This window comes from Anabas testudineus, chromosome 1 (genome assembly GCF_900324465.2).
Source record: "Anabas testudineus chromosome 1, fAnaTes1.2, whole genome shotgun sequence".
In the NCBI taxonomy this organism is placed as follows: Eukaryota; Metazoa; Chordata; class Actinopteri; order Anabantiformes; family Anabantidae; genus Anabas; species Anabas testudineus.
In genome coordinates, this window is record NC_046610.1 from 14,630,938 (window position 1) to 14,651,289 (window position 20,352).

The 20,352-nt window shown below is 40.9% G+C and overlaps 4 protein-coding genes across 6 annotated transcripts; 1 reads left to right on the forward strand and 3 right to left on the reverse strand.

Moving 5' to 3' along the window:
• Window positions 1-2,619: 2,619 nt before the first annotated feature.
• On the reverse strand, window positions 2,620-7,110 carry LOC113161989 (histone acetyltransferase KAT6A-like). The gene is made up of 8 exons (XM_026359894.1): window positions 6,953-7,110; window positions 5,823-6,157; window positions 5,445-5,555; window positions 4,858-4,980; window positions 4,189-4,564; window positions 4,030-4,086; window positions 3,103-3,925; window positions 2,620-2,889 (listed from the first exon to the last, which is right to left on the reverse strand). The coding sequence occupies exons 2-8, from the start codon at window positions 6,153-6,155 to the stop codon at window positions 2,760-2,762; spliced, it is 1,953 nt and encodes a 650-aa protein (XP_026215679.1). The 5' UTR covers window positions 6,156-6,157; window positions 6,953-7,110; the 3' UTR covers window positions 2,620-2,759.
• A 1,035-nt stretch (window positions 7,111-8,145) lies between these two features.
• LOC113161990 lies at window positions 8,146-12,853 on the reverse strand. 2 transcript variants are annotated; one of them, XM_026359896.1, is made up of 7 exons: window positions 12,713-12,853; window positions 11,932-12,061; window positions 11,527-11,566; window positions 10,410-10,519; window positions 9,713-10,076; window positions 8,544-8,666; window positions 8,146-8,414 (listed from the first exon to the last, which is right to left on the reverse strand). In XM_026359896.1, the coding sequence occupies exons 1-5, from the start codon at window positions 12,724-12,726 to the stop codon at window positions 9,798-9,800; spliced, it is 573 nt and encodes a 190-aa protein (XP_026215681.1). In that variant the 5' UTR covers window positions 12,727-12,853; the 3' UTR covers window positions 8,146-8,414; window positions 8,544-8,666; window positions 9,713-9,797. The 2 variants fall into 2 exon arrangements, with proteins under 2 accessions (XP_026215681.1, XP_026215680.1); XM_026359895.1 differs by having other exon boundaries at window positions 12,587-12,823.
• Window positions 12,854-13,805: 952 nt separating this feature from the next.
• On the forward strand, window positions 13,806-15,509 carry LOC113162340 (heme oxygenase-like). 2 transcript variants are annotated; one of them, XM_026360417.1, is made up of 6 exons: window positions 13,806-13,911; window positions 14,026-14,082; window positions 14,389-14,500; window positions 14,614-14,829; window positions 14,931-15,203; window positions 15,306-15,509. In XM_026360417.1, exons 2-6 carry the CDS (start codon window positions 14,033-14,035, stop codon window positions 15,492-15,494), a joined length of 840 nt encoding a protein of 279 aa, XP_026216202.1. In that variant the 5' UTR covers window positions 13,806-13,911; window positions 14,026-14,032; the 3' UTR covers window positions 15,495-15,509. The 2 variants fall into 2 exon arrangements, with proteins under 2 accessions (XP_026216202.1, XP_026216201.1); XM_026360416.1 differs by having other exon boundaries at window positions 13,809-13,915.
• Window positions 15,510-16,118: 609 nt separating this feature from the next.
• Window positions 16,119-19,537, reverse strand: rnf11a (ring finger protein 11a). Its single transcript, XM_026360418.1, has 3 exons — window positions 19,108-19,537; window positions 18,026-18,198; window positions 16,119-17,819 (listed from the first exon to the last, which is right to left on the reverse strand). The coding sequence occupies exons 1-3, from the start codon at window positions 19,204-19,206 to the stop codon at window positions 17,648-17,650; spliced, it is 444 nt and encodes a 147-aa protein (XP_026216203.1). The 5' UTR covers window positions 19,207-19,537; the 3' UTR covers window positions 16,119-17,647.
• Window positions 19,538-20,352: the final 815 nt, after the last annotated feature.

The window sequence follows — 20,352 nt, forward strand, 5'->3', positions numbered from 1 at the left end:
GGGTAATCAAATTTAGAGTATTGGAACAGAAATATGTGTCATGCATAAATTCTTTGAAAAAGCAAAAAAACGCATTTGCATCCATGAGTTATCTTTGTAAGCAACTGTTCCATCTAACGTTTGCTGCTTGGCTCAAGCCTTTAAACCTACAAGCATCACTCACACAAACAAACACCTTTAAATCTGAGTAAAAAATATCGAGCTAAATATATAAATGCTTTATCTTTTTTTAAATTAAATTAGTATTTCATATAAACACTGCCAGGATTCACAATATAGGTCAGTACATGAAACCTTAACTTTAGTTGAGACTCCTGAGGTGTCAACTTTCTCTCCTTCTTGTGATACAGGAGGCCAAACAGGGTGATGCTGGCCAGCCTGGGACTTAGAGATAATGTCCTCGCCTCCACCCCCCTTGCCACCAGAGTTAAACCCACGCGCACACGCGCGCACACACACACACACACACACACACACACACACACACACACACACACACACACACACACACGCACACACGCGCACACACACACACACACACACACACACACACACACACACACACACACACACAGAAAGTGGTTCCATTTCACCAATCGCATACTGTAGCGACTAAATCTGCATGTTTCGTGTGATGAGTGGGAAATGCTGGGAGGCTCTTGACTGCAGCTTCAAAATGCTGAAGTTTAAAAAATTATAAGGTAAATGCAAAAAATCAAACAGTGTAAAATTAAATACATTTCAAAATTAATGAAAAAAAAAAATCCTGATAAAACGTCCATATTTGTAACGTTTGTTATTCACACGTTTTGCCCTGTGTTAAAAATGTAAAGACTTCTGTCAAGAAGCAATTAGTTCATATTTGATGTTTAATGAAACTGAGGCTGAGTGACAGTGTACTAAATAAGACTCACAAATCAAAACAAAATTAATTTATTATTTACTTATTTATTGTTTACTTATTTACTGAAGATTTGGCAAAAATAATAATTGCATTTTTCTTTTTTTGCATTTGACATCTTGAAAATCTTGGAAACGTAACTGTTTAGCAAAAGCATCAAAGGCTTTTCATCCGTTTATCCATAATAATCCAAGTTCCTTTTACACAAATCTAAACTTTTAGTTTACAGCTCAAATATTATTTGGTGTAGGCACGGCCATTCCTCTTTTTAACTGTTCAAATGAAACATATATAAATAAATCGAGTTTGGAACCATCTTAAGACATATTTTGATAAAAGTAAATTTGACAATAATATTTCTAATTTATTATTTTATCTTCTATTCTATATATAGAGAATGAAACAAAACAAAACAGTAGTAGCAAAGTGTCTTTCAAAGCTCATTCATACTCAGTGAGTTTGAATTTACTGATTCAAAAGTAAATGTTTGTCACATTTATTACACATTTCATGTACATGCTCCATTCAGTCATTCATTCAGTTTTCAACAGCTTCTCTCCTTGTTTTGACAGCGAGTTCATGCTGTTGGTTACTCTTCCCTCCACTGTTTTTTCAGCTTCATCTGTTTTTTCTATTGTGTTTTTGTTGCTGTATTTTCGTCTGCCCACCTCCGTCACCGCAGATCCAGCAGCAGCACCGACAGCTCCGCCAATCACACCCCCCAAAAATACACCAAGCACCAGGCCCAGCAGTGCGCCCCCGATGACTACCTTGGGAACCTGCTTGGCAGTGGTTGCAATTTTCTCCCACACCGAACTCTCGGCCACCATTTTGGCCCCTGCTTTGGCCCCAGTGCCCACCTTCCCCCACACTGGACTCTGTGCCACATTCTTTGCCCCGGCTCCAATCCCAGCTCCGACACGCATGGAGCTGTCTGCCATTACCTTTGCCCCTGAACCTACCTTTTCCCACATGGGACTAGCTGCCACTGCTTTTGCTCCAGATCCCACCCATGCTGAACCATCCACCACTACTTGGGGAACTCTGTCTCCTACTAGTTTGGACACATGTCCAGCACCAGCTCCCACCTTCTCCCAGAGCGAACTGTCAACCACCATTTTCTGGACATTTTGTGCTCCACTGCCTACTGCTCCCCACACTTGACTACTCCTCACCTGCTTTGCTCCCTCACTGACCCACACAGAGCTATCTTCCAGGAGCTTGGGTAACTTCTTTGTACTTGACTGCATTTTATCCATAATGGAACGAAGGAGTGAAGGGTACAAGTTTGAATCCGTAATGGGAGGAAGGCTCTCAATATTCATGTTGCTTACAGTCATCTCTGCCTCATCCCTCGTTCTCTCAATCTCATCCTGTCTCACTTCCTCTTCTGCCTCAGCCACAGACTGCATGTAGGGAGAGCGCCTCTTGGAGCTGAACTGTCCAATGTCTTCTTGTCCTTCTTGCTCTGACTTTTTTCTCGCCTTTGCTATCTCGACCTGTTTCTGTCTCACTCGGTTCTCAGCCTCCTGAAAAGCAGGACAAGAATAAAACTGTCCACCCGCCTCCTTCAACATCTGCTCCACCTTTTCTAGCAGCTCCACCATACTCCTCCTCTCGCTCCCACCTTCTCCTGCCTCCATCACATGAAACCTATCACCACATCTCTCCACGAGGTTTAACAAATCCCCCCTCTGACTGGCAATGTAAGCCTCCACACTGTTTTTTCCTGCCTTCCCACTCGCCCTCAGTCTATCTGCACATGTAAAGAGGACCAGAGTGTGCTTCTTCACTGCATCTGGGCCGAAAACCGTCTCAATGGCCCAGAGAGCCTGCAGCTCGACTTTTGCAGGCTGGTCTAAGGGAACACACAGAAGGAAGGCGTGGGGGCCAGGACTAGACAGAGCAACGCAGGAGGAGATCTGAGCTCGGACCTCATCTGGAGTGTGCTCTGAATTGAACCAGTCTGGGGTATCCACCACTGCCACCTGCAGGTGAGAGGAGACACATGCAACAAGACAAAGCACAGTCAAGTCATGGGAAATTTGCCAGACTGTATTGTTTTAATGCACAAAACAAGAAGAAGATGTCAAAGATTAGATTCTTTGAGGTTCTGGCAAGAACACAGGATGGAATGTGTGTGAAGGAAAAATGAAATGAATGCGCACAAACAACATCTGTAAAACTTTTCAAATACTAACCCTTGTTCCTTCAACCAGCGCTTTCTTTTTCTCACACTCCTGAGTAACCATGCGTGAGTCAAATTCCTCTTGTCCCAGTATGTTGTTGCCAGCTGTGCTCTTCCCTGCTCCAGATCGCCCGAGCAGCACCAGACGCAGCTCCGGAGAGGATGAAGAGGGGGAGGTGTCAAAAGTTGTTGAGGAGGGTGAGGAAGACGAGCGGAAGGAAGATAGAGAGGTGTCAAAAAGTGTTGAGGAGGATGAGGGGAAGGAAGATGAAGAGGTTGCAGAGGTTGTTGAGGAGGGTGAGGGGAAGGAAGATGGAGAGGTGGCAGAGGTTGTTGAGGAGGGTGAGGGGAAGGAAGATGAAGAGGTGGCAGAGGTTGTTGAGGAGGGTGAGGGAAGGAAGATGAAGAGGTGGCAGAGGTTGTTGAGGAGGGTGAGGGGAAGGAAGATGAAGAGGTGGCAGAGGTTGTTGAGGAGGGTGAGGGGAAGGAAGATGAAGAGGTGGCAGAGGTTGTTGAGGAGGGTGAGGGGAAAGAAGATGGAAAGGTGCCAGAGATTGTTGAGGAGGGTGAGGGGAAGGAAGATGAAGAGGTGGCAGAGGTTGTTGAGGAGGGTGAGGGGAAGGAAGATGAAGAGGTGGCAGAGGTTGTTGAGGAGGGTGAGGGGAAGGAAGATGAAGAGGTGGCAGAGGTTGTTGAGGAAGATGTGGGGAAGGAAGATGAAGAGGCAGCAAATGTTGGTGAAGAGGGAGAGGATGAGGAGAATAAGGGTGAGCGAGGAGAAGATGCGGGAGATGCCTCAGGAGATCGCTCTTCAAAACTGTTGATTCTTTGATGAACTGAAAATCGGGTAAAATTTTGAGGTTAATTTGAAAAATTTAAGATGACTATTGCTATAAAAGTCAATCGCTAATTGAGATATGAGAGTGATCCTGTGACTTACAAGTAGTGATCATTTTCTTTGACTTGGCTTCAGACATTTGAGAGAGTATAGCTCCATCTACAGAGATAAAACAGTGAATGTGAGTCAAACACGACACCTGCTCACATTCCAACTTTTTGAACATGATGGAACATGGGATCCAGTTGTGTTAACACTTGCCTGCGTTTAGTCTGAAACTGGGCGTCCTGTTCAGCTGCTTGTCATCATGCAGTGTCGAGTCTGACTCTGGTTTTGGCGCAGGAGTTGAATAAAGCCTGTTAGACACATCCCCAACACTGACTCTTCCTTCAATCTCATCCCTCTCTTCTTTTCTCCTCCTCTGCAAGATGGTGCTGTAGTCGTCTCCGGTATAGCTGCTTCTCAAGGTTTCTGTGTTTTGCATGTGTCTTGATGCAACCGTCTCACTTTTCTCTACATTTGGAACTCTGTAACTTTGTATAAGTTCTTGTTTTCTTTTGGTCACTTGCTTCTCAAACTCTATATCCTGGACTGTTTTCATGTGGCACACCCCATTTTGCTGCACCATCTTGTCCACCTGTTACACAAACAAATAATAAAACACACTATTTTAGTGTATAAACTGAGACTTTATAATGAAAATGTAAGTTATATTGTATTATTTTTGTCTCCACTGCAGAATAAATTCTCATGTTAGCAACAAGTAGGATATAATCAACCTAATCATTCATATCCAAACTGGTCCTGTCTATGGCTGGGGGTGATTGCATCACTGCAGAACAGGAACCTTGTCAGACAGCTAAAATAAGGAACCCATACGGTATAAGGTAAAACTGACTATGTTTTTTTGTCACATTGTGCATCTCTTACCTTCTCCAGCAGCTCCTGGACCTGGCTCCGGTCTTTTCGCTGACGATTATTGATGACATGGTACCTCCCCCCACAGCGCTCAATTACCTGCCTTAGGCCAGGGTGTTCTGTCTGCAGGTATCCCTGTGGAGAACAATTTTATTTAGACTTGCAATTTCCCAAATATACAAAATATTTATTTCTTTATAATTTATTATTGTTTGAATAGTTGATTAAAGTTTTGGACCTTCACTCCTGTATGACAAAATCAATGATTAAAATCTTAAGATAGCACACAATACTAATATACAGTAAGGGAACCTACTGATTATCCAAGTACATCATTTCTTATGTGACAGATTAACACAGTTAGTGAGATTTGCCAAAGTCCAATTCACAAGACCATTCTCACACATTTAAATCTGCTGAAAGCAGATCAGCTATTTTAGTATTTCTAATGGTCATAGATGGTGGTGCTGTCCTGTAATATACCTGAAAGCGTCAACCCATGCATGGCATTGCATGGTGCATTTAAAATTACTACAGTAAAGATGACTTGAAATTCATATGTCAACTCATTACAGAGGTCAGGTGTACATGTCTAATACCTCCACTGTCCTTCCCATCAAGTAGTCTCCACAGGTCAGCAGGACCAAGGTGTGATCAAGTGACTCCTTCCCAAACAGCTCCTCCAGCTCTGCAGGGACACGAGCTTCCATCTGGGAACACCAGAGTAAAAGGGAGAGGAAAAGACAAATTTATCACAGCTGATAAACTCACCACCAACTCTTCTTTGAAAGACACGAGAGTAATTATTAGTTTTGTAAACTAGCTACTTTCTCATCGCATCTTTTACTAATTAACATTTTTTATTTTTCAAAAAATGATACAAACCTGATTGGAAACACAATTCAAGAATGTGAATTTCCAAAAAACCTACCACCACCTTCAACATAAAACAACTGGAAGGTCAAACGAGGACTAACCTCTGTGAACTGGTTAACAGGGACCAGCAACAGAATACCATGTGGGCCTGGTGCTAGTAGTGTCATTGCTTTTGCCGTCTCCTCCCTGACACGGTCCTCCATCTTGCCGCCGCTCCAGTACCATCTTGGTGCCTCTACCAGGGTTATACTCGAGTCCTCAAAAGAGCCCTGTCGCAGCTGACAGCTCCTTGAGGCAGAGGAGGAAACTGGGGAAAGTTGACCTAAGATAGTGTCTGCTGATGACGTCTTTCCACATCCAATATTTCCCAAAAGCAGAAGCCTGATCTCTGGGGGAAAGGACCCGTAGGAGCTTCCTCTGAGGTGTTCACTCATGGCTGAAAAAGACGTTAAATGAGCTATTTGGATGTAATTCAATGCCAAAAATTACTGTTGCTATTTGGTAGAGAGTAACACAAACTAACCAACACCGAATGTGAAATGTGTTTTCATAAGGACTCAGACATAAATCTAAATGTAAATAAACTGGAAACAGGAGAACTGGACAGGTTAGAGTTTAATCTTCCAATCTGACATGTGGACAGAATGAGTAATATCTAAAACCAAACATGTGAAAGTTGAGGTGACTTTTATGCCCACAACGTCTGTGTCCAGCAGTTAAATATAACACTTTCTATTTATACACCACACACACAGCGTCTCCTATCGCCTGCATGAATTAACAGGAACTTCTGTCTCTTGCTCTTCTTAGAAGCTTTCGTTTCACTTCATATCTTCTTCCATTTGTCAGTGCACCCTTTTTTGATCAGTGTGTATAATACAGTACGTCACACCTTGTCGGTCCTGTCCAACTACATTCTACCTGGACTTGCACCTAAAAATTTACACATACAAGAAAGGATGGAAAAGCCTAAGTTGTCCAACAGGTGCAGTATTTTAAGCGGCACGTTTAGCTCCAAGGTGAAACACATTAAACAAACACTATGAGACTATTAGTGTTTTTAAGTGTGTTCTACTGAGACCTGCTTGCTCACATCTACACAAAAGCTGGTATAAATACACTACAGTGCATATTAAACGCTTAGGTGCGATCAAATGTTACGTCCAAAAATAAAATAAAAACAACTTATATTTCGATTAGCACTACAATAATAATAAATAAATATACTTACTCAACTGCGTGAGACCTTCAAGCTGTGTTCATGTGTTTTCCTCTGACGTCTGTGTTCGTCTTTACTCTCTACAACTTCTGTACACGTCAGTCAGCTTCCACTCAGTTTCTGAGAGCTACCTGGTCAGGTGAAGCTGACATCCTTGGGAGTCACCCGTCTCGCCACTCCCAGTTTTGAACAAACACACACACACACACACATATATATATTTTTCACACACAACTGGTTTCTTTGTTTGCAGACTGCTAAGCATTCCAAAATGGGGTGTATTGAGATCTATCCCAGGGCACATGTGAATCATTCTAGCTTTTATCTACCACACCCACAAAGTGTCAAAACATGTGGATGTCTGTCAAACAAGCCGTCCTTCCTGGTTAAAAGTCGTTAAGGTGAACAATTGGGAAAATAGTTTGCAGTTCTTATCCTGGCACAATGATTACTGACAATAAATCAAAGAGAAACTTCCTTCAGTTTATGTTGTGTCATCAGGTGAATTTAAAAACAAAGACATTTGCAGGTTCATCCTTCATAGTGTATGAAATCATTGAGGCCCCAGTCTTTTATAAGTTATCACTTTTGGATCATTTATCTAAAACAGAATAAATCACATCCGTCAAATTTATTGATCATTACAGCAAATATAACCTGTAGACCTCATTAATAAATTGTCTCACAAAAGCATTGCATAAGCAAAAATCACATGAAACTGACCTGTATACATTAATATGTAGAGACAGGTCAGGCTGATCATAAATAAACAGGTCATGTTGCAGTATTTAATGCAAAACTCAGAGCTCATGGTGAACTTCCATCTAGAAGAGATTTAACGGTATATGCCGAAATGCCCAAGGAATAGAGGAATGAACCTGTAATTGTATAACATGTTAATTATCTAATTAGATAATTATTCAAAATTATATGAAAAGTGAATGAGTGTAAAATAAATCATAGGCAGAGAATCATGTATCAGTTGCTAAATGATGTTATATATAATTATAATGGGTTTATCTATCCATTAATCCATTAACTAAAATGCATATTTGTTTTGTTTTTTACTTTGGAAATTAACATTACATTGCAAAATAAACCTGAGAAAATTTGCTACCAGAGTAGCAAATTGCCACTTCATTTGTTTCCAGGTCACAGAGGCAAAATGCAACTATGCAAAAAAAATAAAAAGTTTCAAAATTCGGCAGTGACATACATCTTTAATTAAATACTCCATACAAAAAAATAATACATTTACATATTAAAGTAAACACACACACTTGCAATTAACACAAAATTAAAGTATGGCGTGAAAACAAATATTCTTATAGAACAAAATCAGATTGATTCTTATTTTCCCAGTGCAAACCAACCTAAAGTGTCTTTTAGTGCATTAAATCACACTGTGTGAAGTCAGTGGGACGATCACTCACAGACCAGGCATCAGATAAGCAATGTTTTCCAGAGTGGACGCCTAAAAAAGAAATGACAAAAACTAAGAGCAGAAATTCCTGGCAGAACAATCACTTCACTTGTGCATATTGAAGAACTTTTGTAAAATATGTGGCATCTGTGTGCATCACCCAGGGCCAGTGTTTCTCACCAGGCTGTGTTGTGTGCAGCTCTTCAGCTCTGGTATCTGTGCAGTGAGGCCGAGTACAGGAGCCAAGGCACAAAGCAGAGAGTCCAACAGTAGAGACAAGCTACTGGACACACACACCACTTTCTGCAGAGACACAAAGAGATGCCTTTAACATCCCTTCATGCAGTGAATATGCTGCATGTGGTTTGGAGGTTTAATGAAACACTTCCCTCTAGAGACACGTTTGTGTCAAACAAAAATGTTTTGAATTTTAAGACTAATAATCAACATGTTGTTTGAGTTTGCCCCACATTGTTTCTTTGTATAAATTTGTGCTATTTTTATAATTATTATACGTTTACATAAAAGTGTTAAAACACCTTTTGTTTTTGCTGAAATTTTTCCGAATAAAAACAGTTTTAATACCAGGACAGTCAAATACGAGACTAATTAACAGGCTGTAATTACTTTTACGTTCTTAGTAGACCTTTGGCATTGTAGCTGTCAATTGTAATCAATATGATTATCTTTTGAAGATATGATATCATGACTGCAATTTCTGAGTAACCCTTTTATCTAATGACAACAATAGACTGACCATGTCCCTAATGAAAGTTCTTTCTGGCAATTAGTATCTATTGGAACCTGTAAACCAACAACTGCTGATGTTCAGATACTAGACTAAGCTGAGGAATGCTCCCTCGTTTACTATATTAGTACAACTATTCTTAGCTGTGCAACACAATGGGTTAGCTCATAATCAATTATCCTCATGAATCTTGACCCAATTAATTTTAATTGTTTTTGAAATTAATAAAATTGCTTGTTAATTGCATGAAAATGTGTTTTCTTTGGAAAACAAAGGAATTTGCAAGTGATCCCAAACCTTTGAGTGGTACATGAACCTAAACCTAAACCACAGCTTTAACTAATACATGTGATGCTTTGGGATTATTATTGTCAGTTTTATGCTACAGTATGACAAAAGACTTGTTTAACTATTTTTAACTGCAATTCTTTCTCCTTAAACCCTTGGGCCTATTCTGGTTCTCTATTATGTCTTTTCATTAAATATATTACCGGTAGTTTGCTCAGCCAGGCGGAGCTCATCTGGTAAGAACAAAACATGCAACATCACACAGACTTTTATGTGACTGAACTCAAACCTTCTTTACACTGAATCTACTCACACTTGTTTCTTGAAGGTGGTGTCCAATCAGGGACATGGATTCCCCCAGGAGGTGTAGATAAGCTGCAGCACTGACAGGATCCCCATCAGAGCAGCCAGGACTGCCTGGATGTGGATCTGAGTGTGTCCCAGGCTGAAACAGTGGGACTGAAGTTGTCAGTCGTGGGGCTGGATCCAAGTGGACCAACTACAGAGCTCATCGTAGAAGCAATGGTTGTCACTGAATTAGGAACAGGTGTGAACAGACAAGGCCTGTGGGTCACTGGAGTGGCGGGAAAGTGGACAAAACTGGTAAGGGAACAGTCCGCCATGTTGTGCTGTTCATCTAGATATACAGAGTACTCCAACATGGAGCTCTGACTTTCCTGGGAGAAACAGAAAGATGGAAAAGACGGAAGACGGATGAGAAATGAAAACAGAAAATAACAGAAAAAAAAAAACCTGATCTGTGCTGCCCTCTGCTGGCCAACATAGATGCAACAAGTTGTTTTGCACATCCTGGCAGAGAGAGATTGAGCAACAAGTGAGTCATGATCAATCCTGAGTTTTAAAGTTGTTGACGATTCACATGATTAAACGTATAATTTAACAGTTTCCACATAAAGTTTGCCCGTCCTCTTTAATGATCTTATTCTTGTCTTATTGAGGTCCTTGCTAGTCAAACTAAGTGTTTTCATTCACCTCATCTGTTCCCTCACCTCATCCTCTCCTCTCTTTCCCCAGCTGTCTTGTGACACACAGCCTGGATAGAAAGGAAAGATGCCCAAAGACTCAGCACCACAAAGTTCAGCCTCAGATTCACTGTTACCTGCAATTAAAATGATCATAGAGTTTTGTCCTTAATACGCAACATTTTTAATTATTCACCACACACACTATATTGCCAAAAGTATTCGCTCACCTGTCCTGACTCGCATATGAACTTAAGTGACATCTCCACAGCTCCAAACTGTTCCTACAAATTGGGAGCATGGAATTGTCCAAAATGTCTTGGTTTGCTGAAGCATTCAGAGTTCCTTTACTAGAACTAAGGGGCCGAGCCCAGTTCCTAAAAAAACAACCCCACACCACAATCCCCGGCCAAATCCAGAATCGTCCATGAGATTTCCAGATGGAGAAGCGTGACATTCGTCACTCCAGAGACGTCTTCACTGCTCTAGAGTCCAGTGGCGGTGTGCTTTAAACCACTGCGACTTTGCATTGCACTTGGTGATGTATGGCTTTGATGCAGCTGCTCGGCCATGGAAACCCATCCAATGAAGCTCTCTGGTTGACTGGAATATTTAGGAGCGAGGAAATTTCACGACTGGATTTGTTGCACAGGTGGCATCCTATCACAGATCCACGCTGGAATTCACTGAGCTCCTGAGAGCGACCCATTCTTTCACAAACATTGGTAAAAACAGTCTGCACCCCCAGGTGCTTCATTTCATACACCTGTGGCCATAGAAGTGATTGGAACACCCGATTCTGATTATTTGGATGGGTGAGTGAATACTTTTGGCAATATAGTGTATATCTAAACAGACAGTCTCATTTAGTTTCATACAAATTATTAAGAAGTGCAATACTACATATGATATATTTCCATAACATGTATGAAGTTACATATAGCGATAGATGATTTAGCATATATCTGATTCCATGTCATCTTTCTGCCCCCTTAGACACTGGTCACATGACTAGCCATAGCTGCTCTTAGTAAAATTACAACAGGAACAAAGGTCTTAGAGCATTATGGGTGACAGTATAACACCATCTACTGTGGACAGCTGAAGCAGGGAATCGCGTTTATTATAAAGGTTTAGCCCTTACCAGAGTGTTGTCTCATCTTGCTGATTGGTTCCTGAAAAAGCTGAATCATAACCCATCAGATGCAAGACGACCAAAGAAATCCACAATACAATCACAATGTTGTTTTATATGTGATAAATGTAAACAAATGTGTTTTGATACCTGTCAAACTAAGAAGAAAAACACGGCCCTACAGTGGCATAACTAATTCTTGTAAGAGCAGGAGTCAATATTTTGAATTGTTCTCTAAAATAAATATACAGTTATATAGGCAAGCGACATCAGACGGGCTTCTCCAAACAGCAAGGTTTATGCATATTACCTTACATGCAAAATGTCTACAATATTTATGCCAGTGAACTATCAAGAAACAGTTTGGAGCTAAAGATGTTCATCTGAACAGCACATGGTGCTGGGAGACTTCACCTGGTGAGGCCTTCTGCTGCTCTGCTCGTCTGGCTCCTCCAGCTCCTCAACATCCATCAGAAAGCATTTGTAGGACCTATTCATCTCTTTCCGGCTGCGTCCACACAGTTGGCCTCCTTCACCATCCATACTGCCAGGAGGAAGGAATAATCCTTTTCTACATTTTTATCATGCATGATCAACATGATGTATGTGTTTGTCTGCTAAACAGTACCTGCAGATATTATCTCAGCTGTGGGAGATTGTAGCTCACATAACATACCATAAAAAAAAAAAGCGTCTTAGAAATCAGAAGGACTGGACAAAGGACAAATCAGAACCTGCCTGGGAATCGATGTGTTTTTAAAGAGTCTTCCAAATATCTAAATATAAATGTTAAACTTCTCCCCTATCAAAGCAATCCGGTGACAGAGGAACTGCTGCTAGTTAATTCGGCTCATGAATAATCCACATGTCAACAAATACAGATTAAATACGTGTAGTTTTATATGGCTGGTCATTTATTTGTCAAGCAAATGTGACAAAAGCTGCAAACTTTAGACCCAACTTTCAGCTCCACGCCAAATACTGAGTGATCTCAAACAAATTAAATCTGATAAGATATCGGACGATGCGTTTGTGTCGCCATGATTCAAGTTCAAAGTTTGTCGCCTACGTTTCAGTCGGTGTTGTTGATGCCTTTGGTTTTTCTGGGTCATGTTTAGTCGAGTAGACAACTAACATGTGGCTATAAAAAGGAAACAAACGGGCCATCGAGGTCAAAGTTCGCCGATAAACTCACGCTTTCAACTTCATGTCGGTCGCGGAGAGTGGAGAGAAAAGCTGCTGAATCACGTTTAGTACTTTTCCGGAGCCGTCTCTCCCTCCCCGTTGTCTGCCTGCTGCTGAGTCATGCTAAGCGGTGACCTGACTGGTTTTATAGATCAGCAGCTGTGATGATGAAGTGCAGTGCATTTGGATGCGATTAGTCATGAATTTATCTCAGTTTTCATCTGTATTTCGTGAATTCAATCGTCACCGTTTAACATTTTTACTTGCATGTATCCAAACTCTCCTTCTGGTATGAAACCGGTTGTTTGTTGCTCAGACAAATCACACATTTGCCTCAAAGGGTTTAACAATCTTTGCAACATCAGACACCAGATATTGTTGAGACATTACATATTTTACTCCTAGTTTATTTCTTTAGTTGGGGGTTATTCCCTTTTTACTGTTAAACAAATCTTTTTCCAATCTGGCTTAAAGGAACCTAACTATCCTGCACATACTCTGACATTAATCCTGCTCATCAGAACCTCTGGGATGATTTACCAAGGCCTTAACATCCACAATCAACACTAACACCCATACTTTTTATATTTTTCTTTAACATACTGACGCTCTCCACTGTATGCTCTCTGTGCTGTTCACTCAAATCAGTATCAGTCATCTAGAAATGTGCTTAAACTGGTCCATGTTTGGTATGAACTCGAAACTGCTGCTGTATTATCTGCACACAGCCATGTGATTGTTCCTTAAGGTTAGTCACTGTTTAAGCTTCCTCTCTCTCTCTCTGGCTTTGGAAACTCGCACGGTCATGTTTCGACTGGCTCCTCCTTTTCCCTGGAGTTCCAAAGCTGCTCTGTCATGTTTAGCTCTCAGCACCTCCTCCCCCTGGTTTTCCAGGGCTTTGCTCAAACTTCCTTACTCATGCTAAGTCCCACAGCTCCTCCCTCAGACCTTTTCCAGGCTGTTTCCAAAGCTGCTGCATCACGTTAACTCTCAGTCCCTCCTACTGCTTTGCTGAAGTTGCCATATCATGTTTAGCTGAGGTTTGTGACCTCCGGTTCCTGTTTTCAGTCTGCTGCTGGAGGGAGGAGACACACGAGGACTGTATAAAAGAGGACGACGGCTGCTCTGTAGACACACAACACCGAACATCCAGAGAAGAGGCAGTGAATCAGTGAAACTACGAAACCTGAAGGACTTCATCCTCTACTAGTGAGTACGTTGTTTTACCGTCGTGTTTTCTGGTCTTATACTTCTCAAATCCTCAACTCTCCCAGATGATCATGCTTGAAGATTAAAACCATTTTTTTCACATTTGGTTTTTAGGTCAACAATGGAGACAGAGAAGAAAACTCAGACAGCAGCAGAACAGATGACTGACAGGTGAGAATGAGTTGCTGTGATTTACTTTATCTCTAAATCCTCGTTCCTAATTCATTCACACATCAGCAGAAGAAGTAATCCATCTGTGACACGGTGCTATAATACTACGTTAGATGTATTTGGTCATATTTGCTGCAGCATCTAAATGCATGTCTCTACTACAGTACAGTACGTGCAAACTTTGTAGCTAATAATTATGTGGGTGAAGTAAATCAAACCTACTACTCTTAGCTTTCTATCATCTGTTTTATAAAAGGCTGCATGTTGAGGTTGCTGTATTGATTGTGATTCTTATTCTTCTTGCAGGGATCTGTCCGAACAAATCAAAAAGGTGACGAAGGAGAGTCACGTCCGAGCGGAAAACACACAACTGATGCTGAGCTTCCAGAAGGGTCAAGTCACCCTTGCACAGTATAAAGTAAGACAATGTAGTACTTACTTAGCTAGTCTTACCCTTAAAGACATTTGTGCTTGTGGGTAGTGGGGCTCACTGGGTTTGGGTCTGACACCATGTCTCCTCCTCCTCTTCAGCTCCTCCTGTGCTCGCTGCATGACATCTACCAGGCTTTGGAGGAAGCGCTGGACAGGAACTCCAACCACCCTGGCGTTGCACCTATTTACTTCCCCGCCGAACTGGCCAGGTTGGAGTCCATTGAGAAAGACCTGGAATACTTCTATGGTCAAGACTGGAGAGAGAAGATAGTTGTCCCTGCAGCTACGAAGAGATACTGCCACAGACTCAGACAGGTATGTTACACAGTTATTTCATTCATAATAACCTGCATCTTTACTTGCCTATTACAGTATGTGACAGTGAAATAACACTGCTTATCCCTGATTTCTTTCAGATTGGTAAAGAAAACCCTGAATTTCTGGTTGCCCATGCCTACACCCGGTACCTAGGTGATCTGTCTGGAGGTCAGATCCTGGGTCGAATCGCCCAGAAGTCCATGGGGCTGAAAAGCAACGATGGCCTTTCCTTCTTTGCCTTCCCTGGTGTCTCCAGTCCCAACCTGTTCAAACAGCTGTACCGCAGTCGGATGAACAGTGTGGAGCTGACAGAGGAGCAGAGGAATGGCGTGCTGGAGGAGGCCGTCAGATCCTTTGAGTTTAACATTCAGGTACGGAGCAGCGATGGTAGAGCAGAGTAAACCTGAAACAGCTTTATAAATGACCTTTTATTACCATTTATGTTCATGGACTTTGTGACTTTTGTCTCTCAGGTCTTTGAAGATTTGCAGAAGATGCTGAGTGTCAGTGAAAACCAGCTGCAGAGTAGCTCAACACACTCCAAACCAGAGAAGAGCCTCCAGCTCCCCGGGACCATTATCAACACTTCCCCACTGCTCAGGATGGTCCTGGGACTCTTTGTGGCTCTGGCTACCGTCAGTATGGGAATCTACGTTTTTTAGAAACCACACACAACAGCAAATACTGTATGTTGCTTTTGTACCTTACCTAATGAAAATTTTGTAAGATTTTCACTGCCTATAAATAACTGAATATTTGTTATATTTTTGTAATTTTACTAAGAACCACATTTACACGTATTTTATGATTTTCTCTTAACACTCATTTGCAGCAACTAGGAAAATGTGCAATATGTACACAATATGTAATACTGTAAATATGTACAAACTATTTAATAAAATCTTTTGTTGAAGAAAAAACTTTGTTGTGCTTTAGATGACTCTGTTTAAGCGTGCTATTTTCTCTGGGGCTTACTCTGAAGACTGCACAGTTGCTCACAAAATCTAAATATTAGACATTTTTTGTCTACTACACTATATTCACAACTACTTTAAACACCCTCTGTTCATTTTGTGTGTTTCAAACTGTATGGTGAGTTGCAACAAATAGGAAAGCTAAGTCCAACCATTTCATTCTCCAGATTTGGTCAAAACAGTGTCACATCCTGTTATAATTAATGTGTTTGCGTAAGGTAAAAATAAACAGATAAATAGAAACCACAATTTTTGCAGCTACGAAGTCTTTGGCTTTAAAACCCATTTCAGAGATGACATACAATACTCGAGTAAAATTTGTTATCCACTTTTATTGTTTTACCTAAAACCTGTGCACCGCAGGCACACATTCTACATTAAAACACAAAATTATTGTTAACAGCAGCCAGAGCAAACTTCTGGCCTCGCCCTAGGCCTGTTTGATGATGACACTAATCAGTACAGTGCTGGTATCTGTCTCCCTAAAGAACTAACAGGAAAAAAAATGGTTATGACATAAATGATTGTACTTCACTGGAATTGGTTTACCTTAACCTTAAAAGGCACAGCAGTCTGAGTGAATCAGACATGTCACCTCGTCACAGTCCAGATCTTTAAAAGCTAAAATTATGCTCTACATTCACATTGCAATCCTTGCCAGTGCTGCAGCTTCTCTTTCAACAGTTTACTTGATTGTGCTATACATTACTGAGTCAGTATCAGAGAGTGCACGTCTAATACCGAAAGATACAAATCTTTTTGTTTTACTAGACCCAGGAGCTCTGGAAATGCATCACTTGTTGTAAGAAGGCTGTTGACACAAAATAAAATCTTCAACCTACAGAAAGAGAGGTAACTACAACGACATTTACGACTGACAAGGTTAATTTACAATTTTACCTCAACATGCAAATCTCTACTCACCGTCACCTCGAAAAAACACAATCACACATACACATGTATCAGAACACACAATCTACAGTATGAAATCTACCAGGTGAGGATGGTATCCCAAGGTGCATTAAGGGGGATTGCACAGCATATCATATCTTTGTAAATGTCACTGACAGTAAACAATGAAAAGGACACAATAGGGGCAGATTTTTAAAAACTAAATAAAGAGCACAAACCAAAGCAAAGGCGAGGATCCATCATTTGGAAAGGCAAAAACACCATAAACATACTTCAAAAAGCAGCTTCAAAAGGAAAACTACAGTACAGACAACAACCTCTAGTCAAATAAAACAGGATCATTCTTCAAACCCGGAAATGACAACATTTTATCTCATGAATGATCATAGGTTCTCATTGCATAACGCTGTTCATGTGACTTTCAAGGCAATAGGTTCATTTAACACAGTAGCTTTACTTCATCTTGTTCTGGCAGTTCTTAAAATCAATGACAGCCATTTGATCGAGACAAATTTGTCTAATTTATGCACTGATATAACATATTGCACATTGAAAGGAGAAAAAAATGACAGTGACACGAATTTGTTATGATAGAAATCACAAATTAAAATAAACTGTCACCGATACAAAAACGACATTACTTTGATGGATAATTTTGCTACTTGTCCAGCTTTTCATGTTCTGCATCTAGCTTGATTTGGCACGTTGTCCTACCGTTCAAGGCAAAGACTTTCCAAAGCCCAAATAGGTGCATATCAGAATTAAGCAATGTACTTTAGGGCACAGTTTTCAACATCTCTCTGCGTCCTAAAACACCCTCCAAACATCTGCATAATGTCATATCACCTTGGCTACCTGTTTCAACAGCTAGGACAATTTTGGTTAAAAAGGTGCAGTTACTTTAGGCAGGAGCAGCCCCCGGGGGCTACTCAGTTGGTTTCGTAAGTAGACAACAGGGCTGCATCTACCGGCTCCATGCAGGAAGGGCAGGTGAAAGAGCGCATCAGCCAAGGGTCAATGCAATCCACATGGTAGATGTGAAGGCAGGGCAAAAACCGAATGGGATCGCCATAATCAAAATCCATCATGCATATCACACACCTGGAGGAGAGAGAAACTCAGTTTCTTTTTTTTTTAATTCACAACTATGAAAAAAACTATTTAATAGAATATAATAATAAAGAACATGTATCTATTCTAAGACTTTGACTTTGGCTTTTTAAAATTGTATAGATTCTAAAAAAACAAAACAGATCACCAAAAACAAATGGTCTGAAGAGTTTTGACTCTCTCAACTTAAGACTCACTCTTTAACTTTCTTGTCAGAGGGGTCCGAGCCCGGGTCAAAGATGCCTCTGGGTAGGTGCTGAATGAGTCCAATGCGTTGGGCAATGCGAATCTGCTCCTCCTCCGTGAGCTGGCTGGCCAGACGACTCTCACCTGGGGTGGGATGGTACACTGGCACTGGTTGGTTGTGTTCCTGAAACAGAAAGAAACCGACAAGCGGCTTCATATATGAAATGATCATTTCAACATTTCCCATATACGGTACTGTACAAAACCTTTAGGTGCTTCACATGTTTAGACTTTAATCTATCACGTCACATCTTCAGGAAGCTGTTGCAAATTAATTCTGCTGCATGAGACAATGTTCAGCCAGAATTATAAAGACCTGCCCCTCAGTGAAAAAGGAGCCCAGCAACAGATGGTTTGGCTCCCACAGCCCTGATCTCAACATTACAGAGTGAGTCTAGGATTACACAGAGACTGAAAACACTGGGACAGAATAACTCCAAACGTTACCTACAGTACCAAGTACCTTGGAAAACTCTATACAAATGAATTGATGCTGTGTTAAAGGCAATGGCTGTTCATATGAAATATTGATTTAGTTCGGTTAAATTCTGTTAATTGTGCTTTGCATAAATTGAACTGATAAAGTTCATGGCAGCATCTTTGACGCCACCTTCACTTTACTTGTAGTGCTTAAAACTTTGCACAGTACTTTATGTTAAAATATGATAAATTATATTTATTATTATTATTTATTATAAAGTGATTAATTCAGTTTGGTGAGGAAGTGGACATCAGATCCTCTGCGTTTGTCACAGTAGGAGAATGACCCCTGTGTTTTTGTTATACATATCATTTCAGCAAAATAATTAACATTAAGATCCAATAGTCAGAATATACAGCACCGTGTGACTATTCCTTCATCCACCCAATGTTATCAGTTTCCGATTTAAAATTAAACAGCCCAGCTCGACAGTTCTCAGCTGTATTAGTCCCCAACACCTCATGTTTCATTTTGCTAGCCTGCTAAAAGTCAGTAGGGTGTCGAGCTCTTAAGTCCTGGGAGGTTGTTTAACTTGAGCCCCGGGCTGCTCACCTGGTAGGGCGGCGGAGGCTCCCCGGGTAGACTGCCCCCCTCAGACTCGTTCAGCAATGACAAGTCATCCGCACCTTGTGAAAACAGGCAGTTCCCCATTGAACTAGGACCACCATGAGAGGGTCCACTTCTCTCTGAGGGCGACAGACACTTAGCAAAGCGTCAGGTGAAGATAGGCTAACTAGCTAACGACGGCTCAGGCTAACAGCTTAGCTAGCTGTTAGCTGACAGTCTGTTGTCATTCCCAGAAGAGACTAACGGAGAAACCGGAGAAAAAAACCGCCGCACACTTGACGTAATAAACACCTAAAAGTTAAGCTACAGTGTAGCTGGAAAAATACTCGATGACATGTATTTTTTCTGTAAGAAAAAGGAGATTTTCGTGTGTCTGACTGTGTCTTGTGTTTACAAAAAACATGGACCGGAAATATCGTCAATAGAAAATGTGCACATCGGCAGACTTTCAAAATAAAAGCTTAAAATAGTTTAAACTTTTTAAAAGTTACACAGATTTTAATCAGAGGACTAAAGTGATTTATGTTTTCTGACGGAGAGTCGACACTCTGAGATGATAGTTCTTTTCTAGTTTCAGCCAGTAGATTTAGTCATTTTAAACGGGTAATTATGATTGATTTGGTATCACGTTAAAAAAGGGCCTACATATTATAATCACACTAACATTATATTTACATGTGTTGAAGATCCAGTTAACAGATCCATTGTTATGCACTGACAAAAACACTATGTCTGCTTCGTCAATAGTGTTTATTCGTTTTTACTCTGCAGCTCATTGCGGCTCCTTGTCTCCACCTCTCGTCTGACGCAGCTCATCTCTAAACAAGTGCAGATGGAGCTGAGGAGGAACTCGTTACATGTTCCTGAAGCAACCAAGTGATGTTATCCCTTTTTTTATTGGGTTTGTGAATGTTGTGGGTGGGGGAAAAAAAGACAAACTTCTCTATTTTTAATTGATCAGTTCGCTTTCAGTCCAGCTGATTCTCCGCGTGGATCCGGGCGTGGTGTGAACTGCAAATGGTAAGTGAAGGTAAACAAGAGTGTTTAATCTGTGTTTAATATATGTATTGTAGAGATAGCTGTGGAGTCCATCCATCCTAATTCCTAATTGTAAGGGTACAAGGTAGAGATTTGTTATTTAATGCGTCATATGGAGCCATCTATATTTACGCTAGTGAGTCATAACATTATCCATTAGCAGAGATCAAATGACCCCATAAACTATCTACT

What these genes read in the sequence shown, in the direction of transcription:
- LOC113161989 (XM_026359894.1), bottom strand. Translation starts at nt 6,155, where the DNA reads ATGAGTGAACACCTCAGAGGAAGCTCCTACGGGTCCTTTCCCCCAGAG. An exon ending in TCCAGGAGCTGCTGGAGAAG is followed by an intron (nt 4,565 to 4,857) that starts GTAAGAGATGCA and finishes TTTGTGTAACAG; the next exon opens with GTGGACAAGATGGTGCAGCA. An exon ending in CGCTGGTTGAAGGAACAAGG is followed by an intron (nt 2,890 to 3,102) that starts GTTAGTATTTGA and finishes TCTCACCTGCAG; the next exon opens with GTGGCAGTGGTGGATACCCC.
- LOC113161990 (XM_026359895.1), bottom strand. Translation starts at nt 12,684, where the DNA reads ATGGCCCGTTTGTTTCCTTTTTATAGCCACATGTTAGTTGTCTACTCG. An exon ending in GCAGCAGAAGGCCTCACCAG is followed by an intron (nt 11,567 to 11,931) that starts GTGAAGTCTCCC and finishes GTTATGATTCAG; the next exon opens with CTTTTTCAGGAACCAATCAG. An exon ending in GAAAGAGAGGAGAGGATGAG is followed by an intron (nt 10,077 to 10,409) that starts GTGAGGGAACAG and finishes TGTTTCTCCCAG; the next exon opens with GAAAGTCAGAGCTCCATGTT.
- LOC113162340 (XM_026360417.1), top strand. Translation starts at nt 14,033, where the DNA reads ATGGAGACAGAGAAGAAAACTCAGACAGCAGCAGAACAGATGACTGAC. An exon ending in GCAGAACAGATGACTGACAG is followed by an intron (nt 14,083 to 14,388) that starts GTGAGAATGAGT and finishes TTCTTCTTGCAG; the next exon opens with GGATCTGTCCGAACAAATCA. An exon ending in CCTTTGAGTTTAACATTCAG is followed by an intron (nt 15,204 to 15,305) that starts GTACGGAGCAGC and finishes TTTGTCTCTCAG; the next exon opens with GTCTTTGAAGATTTGCAGAA.
- rnf11a (XM_026360418.1), bottom strand. Translation starts at nt 19,206, where the DNA reads ATGGGGAACTGCCTGTTTTCACAAGGTGCGGATGACTTGTCATTGCTG. An exon ending in AGCCTCCGCCGCCCTACCAG is followed by an intron (nt 18,199 to 19,107) that starts GTGAGCAGCCCG and finishes TTTCTGTTTCAG; the next exon opens with GAACACAACCAACCAGTGCC. An exon ending in TCTGACAAGAAAGTTAAAGA is followed by an intron (nt 17,820 to 18,025) that starts GTGAGTCTTAAG and finishes TCTCTCCTCCAG; the next exon opens with GTGTGTGATATGCATGATGG.